This window comes from Aquarana catesbeiana, linkage group LG04 (genome assembly GCF_042186555.1).
Source record: "Aquarana catesbeiana isolate 2022-GZ linkage group LG04, ASM4218655v1, whole genome shotgun sequence".
Taxonomy (NCBI): Eukaryota; Metazoa; Chordata; class Amphibia; order Anura; family Ranidae; genus Aquarana; species Aquarana catesbeiana.
The window spans coordinates 600,043,438-600,056,312 of record NC_133327.1 but is presented as its reverse complement, the minus strand read 5'-3'; the positions used below and the strand labels follow the sequence as shown (position 1 = coordinate 600,056,312).

General features: G+C 38.9%; 1 protein-coding gene across 2 annotated transcripts in view; it reads right to left on the bottom strand.

The window, feature by feature from the left end:
• MEIS1 (Meis homeobox 1) overlaps positions 1 to 12,875 on the bottom strand; it is a 209,837-nt gene that overhangs the window by 152,909 nt on the left and 44,053 nt on the right. For both annotated transcript variants that reach the window (XM_073628212.1, XM_073628213.1), the window contains exon 7: positions 10,542 to 10,653. In XM_073628212.1, coding sequence (XP_073484313.1) covers positions 10,542 to 10,653 — 112 coding nt within the window. The remainder of the gene's footprint in view (positions 1 to 10,541; positions 10,654 to 12,875) is intronic.

The following is a 12,875-nucleotide window of genomic DNA, read 5'->3' as shown; positions in this document are numbered from 1 at the left end:
GTGTGAAAGCCCGAGTGCTCTCACACTGGGGCGCTGCACTGGCAGGGCGTCACAAAAAGTCCTGCAAGCAGCTTCTTTGCAGCACTGTTGGAGCGGTGAAATCGCCCCTGCCCATTGAAATCAATGGGCAGCCCTGCCGAACCACCAGTAAAGCGCCACTGCAGCAGCATTCTGCGGGCGGTTTTAACCCTTTTTAGGCCACTAGCGGGGGGTTAAACCCGCCCCGTTAGCATCCGAATAGCGCTGCTAAAAGGACGGTAAAGTGCCACTAAAAATAACAGTTTGCTTGCTTGTTTGAAGTGATTCACTCTTTCATATTTAGAGACTACTCAATATATATAATTTTTATTATTAATACCAGAATTATTTTTGTGTAGCTTAATTTTAGCCCTTCCTCCAGCTCACTTTATAGTTTTGATCCTGTGCTGCAATAAAGGCATTATCAAATTGGCAGCGCTTTGTTGTGTGTACCCTGTATAAAATAAACAAAATTTTAAAAAAGTTGTATTCCTGGAACTTTGAGAATTCCATATAAATACGGTAAAATGAGTGGTTCATCTGGGATATTAGAAGTGGAATGCGTTTAAATGCAAGAATCCAATAGCTTTGTATGACAATAAAAAATATGGAATACATTAAAACAAGTAATAAACATTTTTTCACAGACCCTCATTTAATAGGACTTAACAATTCACAATTAATAAAAGCAAGGCAATAAACATAGTGTGCTTCACAAATATGTTTGGCTTTGTGGTCAGTTAGCCCCCATAAGGAAGGCTGAGATCAAATGTATTTAACATAACAATAAAACAATAGTTATGTTAAATATTGCCCTGTCTCCCCCACTCGAGGGTCATATCAAGTCAAAAACAAGCACATGATAATGGCATCAGTGAAATCAGTAAAGGTCAGTCAAAGACAAGCCACAGTCTGCGCTGTCTGGATGACCTTCCTAGCTTGTGACAAATTGCTATCATTCAATGTCAGCTAATGACAGGAGCTCTTTAGTTAATCAATTGTTCTAAAAATGATCAAGAAAACTACTCGCAGGACAGCTCATTTTCACATCAATGCCTGTGAAGTATGAAAAGCTCATTTTTTTTCTAACTTTTTAATAAGCTCATAAGTAAAGCAGTTACTGGGAATCCGGGGTCACCTTACAGAAAAGACAAAAACAGTCTGCCATTTTACATATTATTTCATTTCCATATTATAATAAAAAAAAGTCATGTTATTTAGTATGCTAATGAGAGATGATATGATAAAGCAGACCGCACATTAGATTGGCTCAATACAAATGTTTAAATGGACTATAGGACGTGTCATATACTGCAGTGAAAATAAGTCACATACATTATTAATCTGTAAGTGTCCATCCTCATAAATATCAGAGGCCGAATGTTTGACTCTAACCGGGCCCACATTTTTCTGAGATGAGGCGGGTATGACTTTTGGGTGCCTTTTTGCTCTGTTTTGTTGCCTTAGCACATAAACTTAAAGGATAAGTTCACTTTTTTCAAAAAAATTATAAATGCACGTAAATTGCAGGTAAAAAAAATGTTCATTTATTTATTTTCTTTTTTTGAGCCTGTAAAGCACGGGTCTCCAAACACCAGCCCTTTGCTTTTCTTATCCGGCCCTTGAGGAACTTTTCCTTCCACTGATACAAGAAACTATTCCTCCCTCTGATACCAATGATGGGCCATTATTTCTACCATTGACGCCAACGATGGGGCACTATTAATACCACTGACCCCAACGATGGGGCACTATTCCTCCCATTGATACCAAAGATGGGGCTCTCTATCAAACTGAAACCAATAACAGGGCACTACTAATCCCACTGACACCAGTGATGCTGCACTATTCCTTACACTGACGCCAATGATGGGGGACTATTCCGCTCAATGACACCAATGATGGTGCACTGTTCAGCCCACTGACACCAGCAATAGGGTGCTATTCCACCCCCTAATACCAAAGATGCATTGTTTACTCCCACTGATGCCAGGATCATTTTTACTCCTAATGACCACAGTTCAGCCCTGGAGAATATTAAACTGGCCCTTTGTCTAGAAAGTTTGGAGACCCCTGCTGTAAAGCATTGCACCAGTGATCAGTAGATCGCTGATGCCATGCAGGTCTCCTGCAGATCTGCCAGTGTATCTTCTTGCCCGTACATCCAGTATGGGTAAGCAGATACAATCTGACAGGAAGCATGAATGAACTACCATGGAGCTCCACAGCCCGATGGTAGTTAATTGAAAACTACAAGCCAACACCCGCAAAGGCTGCCGAATCTTGTAGTATTCCATGCCCAGAGCCCTGTCAATCAGTGATGCGGCCAGGCATGCGGAGCCCCGCTCATCCACATTTTTTTTTTAAATTGTGACAGCTATCGGGGAGGGAGAAGAACCCAGCTAGCTGTCACAGCAGGATTCGGGGAGGTGCAGGGGCCAGTCCGTCTCAAACAAGTTACACCCTGAATATGTTACGAAATGTGAACTTATCCTTTAACATATAAGTTTTATAATAAACCAATTATAAACCTGAAATGTGATCAATAGATCAAAAAATGTGAGCAGTTAAGATGGTTTTAATTTAAATGTTGAGATTGGCCCTACCCTGTAATGGGCAACCTTACTAATCAATAGGGAGGTATAGGGGGTGGATGGATCCAAGCTGAAACTTTACTGGGAAAAAGTCAACATTTTAATAATTTTTAATTTTAGCAGCCTTTATTTTTTGATCTACTAATCATTTTGATCTGTAGTTTTTAATGAATGTAACCCCCTACTTATTATTTTTTTATGCACCAGCTAAATTACTTAGGTTTATAGCAGGATTATTTTAAGGCAGACATTAAGAAATTGACATTTAATTACATGAAAAATATGTTTATTCACATTATGCAAGGTGCATAGAACTGTGCAACTACAAACTATTCTCACAAGGATAGAAGCAGCAAAATAAAAATGTAAACTTAAATGTAAACTGAGATATGGTCCTAATTCTTGGTTCTGATGACAATACATTCAAAAAACTTTTGACTGATCCTGCATTTTTCATAACTCCTAATGTGCAGTGCACCACAGGTTACAGCCAATATTTCTATCATAGACGTGTGTATTTCTTTTACATTTGCTTCCACATTGGTTCTAGAATATATATATATTCATATTTAAGATATCTGTTCTCTAGCACAGGTTCAGCTAACTGACAGCAGTTTCATATTACTCTCTAAACCTGAAATGCCAGTTTCTCAAATTAAAATATCTTCTGTGGCCTCAATCACTCTAAAGTCATCCATAGAAAAGAAATAAAGGAGGCCGGGCAACACTTAAGACAAGCTATAATTGGAAGTATGTGAAAAATGAAGTGTCAGTTTGGTCAATAAAGGGCAAAGGTCAAGGGGAACTGCAGCCCAAACTCAGCTCGAAATGTGCTCATTAAGATGTCCAATCAGCAAGCTCCCTTACACTCTATCACATTAGTCATCAGACAGCAAGCTGCTCCAAAATGCCCTGCTCTGTGTAGTTATTACTCCTCTTGTTCATGTAAAAAAAAAAAAAGGAGAGCTGGTATATAAATTGTTGCTCAGTCATCTGGAACATACCATGGCCCTTCACCTCCCCCTCTTAGTCCAGCTCTGTGTGCTTGCTGAAAACAGCTACCTTGAGATTCTCTACACTAGAATGTACAATTGTCTGAGCCTGCAAGAATTTGGTAGAGAAGCAGAACATTACGCACTCTAACATGGATACATCAAGTGTAAGAATCCAGACTGAAACCTGCTATGATCATTAATCTAAAAATACTTCACAATGATTCTATCAATAAGGGGGCGGTTTACTGCCCTGATTTATATGAACAACAAAAGCATCCCGAAGCTTGTTACAAGCTTCTCTTTTTTATCCAAAAGGCAACCCTGTATTATTTTGCTTGTTAAACAGAAGCATGTATATTAGTATCTAGTTTCAAGGTACAATGTACACACAAGGGCAGAGTCTGTGAGTCTAAACAAAGTGTGCATTTGACCTAGCTGCTAGGTTTTGCCTGGATTCCCAGGAGAGTAGGGCTTAATCTGGATCAAACTTTTAACGGCTCTTCAAATGCAGGTCTAAACCAACCCCAAATCTCTCAAGTTTCTGCACATCATCACTAAGAAACATACTTTCATTGACTAGGAACTAAGAGACTCAATGCTTTGGTCAGGCTGCTAGCTTCCTCACTTGTACTAGGCTATGGATTTGCCCTCTGACAAACAGTTTACAAAGCATTACTTGCAGCTTCCAGGCTTTTTTTAGCACCATTTTACTGTATTTTATATTTTCACTTTTTCTGCCCTTCGATTGCCTGATTTTTTTTTTCATCTTTTAACTCTTGCGCTGACCAAAGGTTTCATGGAATGGAGAAACATTAGTTATATTTCCAGAGACCTCTCATTTCCTCCTCATATTAAAAGTACATTACAGATTGCTGCCAGGGATCTCCATTAGGAAACTGCAATGCCATGCTCCAATGGCCTTGTGGTTGTAAAGCTTGGATAACAGCCATATTGATTTCCCTAAAGGCTGCAGAAACATTTATACATAGGAAAAAGGTATGTTTAAAAAAGAATGGGTGCTAGGGGCAATCAAGAGTAATATTTTGCATTTTACCTTAAAAAAAAAACAAATATTTAAAAAATGCTACAGAGAAAAGCATTTAAAAAAGCAGTAGCAGCCAATCATAACACATTTTCTTCTAGCATCGTAGAGTCTACAGAAGTACCATTTGACACAAGTCTACGGAAAGATTCAGGTTGCAGAGTTTCCTTTAAGGGACATTTTTTTTACTGAGCTTAAAGAAGACCACACCAAAACTGCTTCAAGTATGTATGTATTCGTAAATGTTCATTGTCTTGAGCTAAATTCACAAGAGCAAAGGTAAACTCTTACTTACTATCAATCTAAAGCCTAGTAAAGCTGGGTTGAATGAAAAAAAAGACAGCTTCAGTCGGAGCTGCTGTACTAACAATTCAATGTTAGTACAGCAATATCCACTGCTGTTCTATTGTGTTCTGACAGGGGGAAGCCCCCCGCCAGAACACTCTGGTCAGCGCTCTCAGCCATTGGCTAGGAGTGCTGATCGGGAGCCCATTGACTGCTGGTTTTCCAGCATGCTCATCCGACATAAAAGGGCAGAATGTTGGACAGTTTCTATTGAACCATTTCTAGTGACCCATGTATACTAGGCTTAAGGCTTCATGCACACATCGATACAGGGGCAGTACAGTGTGCAGAGCTAAAGTAATCACTTTCCTGAGGCTTGCTGTTGCTACATATGGCAGCCCATTAATATGTATTAGAAGATGCAGCCGCACCACCTTCCCATGTGCTGTGAAGTACTTCAACAGCATTGGCTCCAGGTCCTGCCCATTTTGCGCCCCCCCCCCTCCTCCTGCTGAAGCACCCAAGGTGGTTGCCACTTCTGCCTACCTCTCGGCCCAGGTTCTGATCTTCTAGTTCTTTTCTCCCCCTCTTACTGTCCCCGACCCACCTCTTCATTCACTGGATTCCAGTTCTTTCAATCATGGAGGCTCAGTTGCATGTGGGTGTTACCTAAGACAGTCTGCATGCAAATACAGGCTGCCAAGGAGCACCTACTCCTCCAGACTAACCTCCACTCATCAAGGCATTTTAATTTTGATTAGCCTTTATTTTTAAATGAGCAGGGTCCTTAACGAGGCTTTAAATGCATAAGCATTAATGCGCAATAAACAGACACATAAGCATTGTTTAAAATATATTATTTCAGCATCAGTTCAGTGCACATGTTTTTATGCATGTTGTAGCAATCTTCTTTTTACAACCATGTTTCATACTACACAGTAAGCAGTCATTTTTAATACGTGTTAATTTCAAATACCCTATCATGTGCAGGGAAATAAAAAAAATAGTAATATCCTGTGCATATAATTGACATTAATACATCTTCACTGAAATAAGTGGAGTGCTACTCCTTTAGTAAATCTAGTCCTTTGCACATGTCAATAATTACCGTGGTAAATTTAGAAACTGTAACACAATAGCACTAAAATAACATTTGCAAAACCAGCAGAGCATGCAAATTGTGCAAGAAACATCTTAAAGTGCAAAAAGAATCTCCCTAAAGCCACCCTGAGGCCCTTAAGTCTAGCACCACGAGCTCCCCATGTTGTTCAGTCATAATGACTGTTAAGCCTTGTTGTGCCAGAGAAGCTGAACTCATGGTTGAAATATTTAGCCAACTACTGTTCATACACTGACTCCTGCTGACTTCCAAAAAAACCTTACAGGAGAACTAGACTCATCCAAGGAAACTTAACCATGTGCTGTACATACTAGAGAAGACTATAGCAAACTAAAATGAATAAAAAATCATCAAATAAATATGTATAAACTAATACATAGCTTATTTAATTACAGAGTGTGCAGTGCAAAGCCAGCTCTAATTAGTCTTTTTGTGTTTGACTGTTAAAAGAGACACTGTCATCCTGCTCATTAAGGGCAATATGACAGCGTATTTGTAAAGTGCCCGGTTACACTGACTAGAGTATTCTGATGGTGGGGAAGTCTCTCCAACAACAGAATGCTATAGCACAGTGGGGGTGATTCCCCCATCCACATCAAATGTGTATAATGGGAATTTAGTCATTTTTTTTGTGTTCAGCCTTCTGGTTGAAATAAAAAAAATGATTCATGTATGGCCAGCCTTATAAACATACCTATGTGATTGGGACCAATGTATTTTGCTTCGAATCTAACAAATATTTTTTCTTTAGGTATACTCTAAAACAAAGAATACTCTGCCTGCATACATATGCATTATGTTGTGCTTGAAGGAGCATGCAGCCAGCTAACATAATCATTTTCTACATCCCACATCATAACCAGTGCACTTGCAAGCATCCATCCTTAGTTTATAACGCTCATGCATGCATGCACACTGGAGACTTGCTTGAGGGCCATCACTGGAATCTCTTTGATAAACCTATGCAATAGCTTGCTGTTGTAGTATGTGAGTGGTGGTGAATGGGTGTAAATAAGCACCTGCAGCAGACAATTTAAAAGAACTATATTAAAAAGTGGTTTAGGACCTCGTTCACACAAGCACTAAGTGGGTGAAAAAAACAGTGTTGGCTGTAAGCTGCAGTTTCACTGGCCCCCAACTGCCCATCCAAAGGGGAACGTGCAACTGCTTAGGGCTGAATAAATACTGCAGCCCTGAAGCAAAGCATTTATCCCCCCTGTGGCGTTTGGCAAGCAGTACTACCGCCAAACTTGACCCATTTAATTGGATGGAGCCGTGCGTCAGCCACCCTGAAACTACACATTTGCAGTGAAGTGGGTGGGTTTTTCAGGGTTAAAACTGGTTCACACTGGAACAGCACTGGAACACAGAAAAAGTAGTGGAAGCACTACCTTTTCAAAATGCACTGCCCCAAACCACATGGTACTGTGATACCATGTGATTTGGTGCCCGCAAACATGCAAGATGCATTTGAGGTGCCACTAACAATTCACTGGCACCCACATGCAGATCGCAAAGGCATCGCATATACTGCTGTGCAGGAAACATGAACAATACCATGAATGTGAACCGGCCACTGTCACCAGAACAAGTGTCACCTCTTGTTCTGGTGATGACTATAGAACTCTGGTTTTCCCATTACTTTATTTTATATTTGCGACAATGGTCAACAGGACAGTTAGGAAAGGGTAAATCTGCTCAGTGGGGAAACAGATGGCAATTTTAAATTTGAAAATTCAAAGCATTTATTTGGGAATTAATTACTTTTTACAATATTTTTTACAATATTCCAACTTTTTTGCTTTGTAAGATAAAAGCTACTGATGACAATTCTTTGAAATATATCTGTATCCTCACTTCCTTTGGGTCAAACCTCTGCTGCGAACAGAGACAGCAATAAAAACCTAACAGAGCTAATGTTCTTACCAGTGTGCTTTTTTTTTGCCAGTGTATTCCTGTTAAACAGATTTACCCCTACCTGTCCTTGCGACAACATTGTCACTAGAACAGGATATGAGTGAAAATATCCCTAATGGGCCAAAGACTGGGCTCCCCTACTATACAAAAATATGGCTTGAAATAAACTCTGATATCGCAGATCTTAAAGCGGAATTAAACCCTCCTATCCTTTTCAGCCAAGGAAGATGGTGCTGCGCATGTGACCCCTTGTGACAGCAGCCATTTGATGGTTTGACAGTTTGGTTGAGAGCAAAGGCAAATGTGACAGTTAGCAATCCCGGCACCAGAAATATAACTGTTTTTTGAAACTGTTAAATCAATGAGTTTAATTCCGGTTTAACTGTTCACCCACAGTAGATTACATAACTGAACTCAACTACTAGTCAAGTTTGTCCAAGCAGCTGCAAGTGTACACAGGCTGCAATGAATACTTGCCTTAAATCTCATTCTTTGAGTCAATTCTTTTTTAACCTGATTACTTCTAAACTGATATAAATATTACTTTATCTTTAATTAGAGGAAAAAAAACTGAAATATAAGTATTTTCAGCCTACTTTTAGTTGATCGTGGGAAAGATAAGTGACATTTTAGTAAGAATTTAAATGCTAACTGTTGCCTAATCCTGCATGTTTAAGATGAGCAGTCAAATACAGGTGCTGATAGGTGATTTGTCTTTATAAGGCTATCTCATACATGGTCATTATAAGATGCTCTGATAATTGTTCACATTAATCTATATAAATCTGCAGCCAATAACACTGAAAACACTCCAGCTGTCTACATTATCCATTCTCTGTTAGTACCCAGGTTGCAGAATGCATATTTCAAGTCACAGTCTTCACTAAATAGCTAATCAATTTCTCTACTTTATAAAACAATAATACTCCAAGCAGGCCTTAAATGCCTCTAAAGAACACTGCTTAGACATTAGCCACGTCTGGCTCAACAAAATATGGAATAAAAGTTTTGCTTAAAGGAAATGTGTCACCATAACTTAAAATTGTAAATACACACTGGGGATGATTTACTAGGGGCCCATTCACACTATTGCAGTGGTTTATTATGTGCATCAATGTGTTGCATTAAAGCAGCACATTTATTTGAATAGGCTACCTAAAGTACTAAAACAAGGCAAAAATGCTGCATGTACTATTTCTCTCACTGCAAAGCATTCAGAATGAATGGCACCACATCACACAAAGGTGTAGCATGTGTTGCTGCACATTAAAAAAAATACCCCTGATCCCCAGGGTAGAGAAATAAGAAGTAATACTTTCCTGATCCTCACTCAGGCCAGAGTTCTCCTCATCTCCAAGTTATGGGCCAGCCCTCTCTAACCTGACAAGCAATATAGGACTGCTGGTCTTCCACTGTACATGATGATGTCAGAAAGCTGACAACTGATGGTATAATGAAAGGTAGTGGCTTCAGGGGACCAGTCACACATTGTGGTGAAAGCTGGCAGGTACAAGGGACAATATGAGTACTGCAGCGTATTCCTCTACCCCTAGATTTGAAGAGCATTTAATCCTTAAAGTGCAGGGGTTATGTTTGGGCATTGCCCAGAGTGGGGCTTTAAAGAAAAAAAAAACAGTGGTGTCATTCTAATTCTCTAAAACCAACAAGATTCCCTCTAGGTCCTCAAAGTCATTTGGCTCCATCAAATGTGGGCTCTTACATATATCAAAAGCAAATAGTTAATGAAAAAACAAATAGTAAAAGTTAGTTTAGGGCTCTGAACCAAACCTACATAGAACTGGGTCTTTAAAAGTACACTTATAACTCTAGACCAATGCCTCATAAAGATTAAGTTGATTTTTTTGAGGCATTGGTCTAGAGCAGCGATCTCCAAACTACAGTTCTCCAGCTGTTGCGGAACTACATGTCCCATGAGGCATTGTAAAACTCTGACATTGGCATGATGGGAGTTGTAGTTCCTGAACAACCGGAGGGCCATATTTTGCAGACCCCTGGTCTAGAGTTTTAAGTGTACTTATAAAGACCCAGTTCTATGTATGTTTCGTTCAGAGCCCTACACTATCTTTTACTTATTTGTTTTTTTGTTATTTTTTAGTTCTAATTCCCTACAATCACAGGGGTCTGTGTAGAACAATCTGTAGCAGAAAAAAAGTATATAAGATCAAATACTAACAAGCAATAACCATGTTTGCAGAATGTACTGCTATCAGGACCAATATATCAATCATATTATATAACAGAAAACATCAAATCAATAAAAACACAACAATACATTTTATCATTACAACAAATCAGTACCCTCTTAATTTAAATTTTTTAAAGGAACGCAAAAAAAAATTATAATTTTCAGGAAATTAGAAATAATCACGACCACAAAAAGAGTGCTGCATGGCCATATCTGTGACTCCATAGTATACTTTAGGGATCCAAGCAATAGTACCAAAGTTATGGCACCAGTAACATTTATAATGTGCATTGACTACCTGTAGATATACATTCAGTTATTTTTTAATACACAGTACTTTGCACTACCAATAATAAATTCCTACCTTGTTCACTGCTGTTGTCCCCACTATGCGACGTGTGCCCCCCACTGGATGGTCCAGGAGTTCCCCCTGAGCGCGTTGACGCTGTGTCATCATGGTCTCTGCTCCAGGAAGGCTGTGAATACACAATGAAATTTGATCAGCAAAATAAAGAAAAAAAAGAAAAAAAAAAAAAGCCCAAGCGCTGTTATTTTGTCTTTTGCATATATTTAACAAGAACCAATTTAATGTGCAAATTTAAAGGAAAGCTGCCAAATGGATCTGCATTAGTTTCTTTCACTGAACTAAACTGCTGTGGAAATCTTTCATAATTGCATGCTGAATTACCATCGAAAACACAAACATTCCGGAGAAAAGGCAAATAACGGCTTCTAGATTCTGATTATATATTTAGCAGCAACAAACCCTCTGGCATAACAGTCTGTTACTCTGCAAATGCAAAAATGAGAGTGGTCTTTGATACTGCTGTTTATATAGTCTTAGCCTCTGATACATCACACAAGACAAGCACAGAGAAGCTTTTAAAGATTGGGACACAATTAGGCCGGGCTCCATAATAGCCGATATGTGTCAGCTGTTTGCCGGATGGTATGTGGCAAATGGACTAGGCAAGGGGACAAAAAAAAGAAGGATAACAATGGCTTCACATGGTCTATGTACACTCAGCCCCATGCAGAGCCTCCTTGTACTATTGAACAGAAAACAGATGTTAGTCCTTATCACTGGGTGAATTTGAAAATAACATTCAGATAGGAAAAATTGGCTGTAAATTAAATTCTTAGAAAAACACAATCACAACAACTCTCCTCCCCAATCTTTTTTATCGTTAGAAAAGATTTTAATTAGCTTTTAGGGAAAGCTTTTCAAAATATATGCAGGCCTCACCTGGTCGTCCAAAACTGATTTGCATGTACTACAGAGGTTTTAGTATCCCTACTATTTTCACACCTCTCTTTACACTCTGTGCTATTAGTCAGCATAGCCGGGAATGAGTTCATAGAGATCACTCACTGCTCTTCTACTGGCACACTGGATAATTCCAGTAATTAACTTTATAGTCACAAACAGTTGTCTTCATAATGTTTTACAATCGTGAATTTGAACAACACAATTCACATGTGCATTAATCTTTTAAAAACCTTGTTTTGTATGTATACTTTATCTCACATATAAATATATAGGCCAGTCATGTTTGTTTACATATACATACGTCTTGCTCAGTGTTGCTACACAGTGTTTAGTCTAGGGGTTTGATTATTAAAGTGTGACGTGCCATGAAGGGCAGATTTACTAAAGCAGCGAGTGAACTGTGTGAACCGCAAACATCCAATCGCAAAGCAAAAGCTCTTTTTCATTTTTCAAATTCCCTTGCACATGACTGAACTTTCCACTTTAGTAAATCTGGCCCAGGATCATTTCACACCACTGGAGTTTAGTAAATCAGGCCTTAAAGGCGGTCATAGATAATACAATTTTCTTTCCTTCCACCACAGGTGGAAAAAAAATTGCTTGATTTACCCATCAACACAGTCAAAATTTCTCTCACTGTGCTATTGTGTTCTGCCAGCAGGGGAAGTGGGGAGCATTTCCAGTCAACAAAATACAATGGTTACTTCTAGGCAGTAACCGCATGTAGAAAAATTAGACAGGCTGGTTGTACCCAAGTCGATCGATGGATCACTTGGATACAATTAGCCTGCCCATAAATGGATCAAATTAAGATCCATGTATGGCCAGCTTAACAGTTAGATCTGACTGACTGAAAACAATTAGATTAATTTACTGAAGGCAAATAGACTGTGCACTTTGTAAAGTGCAGTTGCACTCTGCAAGATCAGTTGCCCCAGAGCTTAGTAAACATGGTAAAGCTTCACTTTGCAAAGAATAGCTGCATGCAAGGAAAATATTTTAAAAAATGCAATTTTGCTTGCACATGACTGGATGATGGAAGTCAGCAGAGCTTCTGCATTATTTACTAAGCTCTGGAGCAACTGCTCTTTCAAAGTGCAACTGCAATTGCAAAGTGCATAGTCTATTTGCCTTTAGTAGATCAACCCCAAAGTACTCTCTGTGTGGATGAGGTAGTGCATTTGATTTACTGAAGAAGTTGAGAAACTTCACTCAATAAATTGTAAATGTGTTCATTTTGAATATCCAATCATGTGCAGATAAAATATAAAAGGAATGTGCTTTTCACAAGATTGGATAATTGAATCAGCCTCAGTATCTCAGCAGTTGTTGTTGTCTGATTGCCTAATATATACAGTACATGGCTGTTAGAAGGAGAATATACAAATGCGTATAAATAATATGATACATAAAATGTAAAAAGTGACA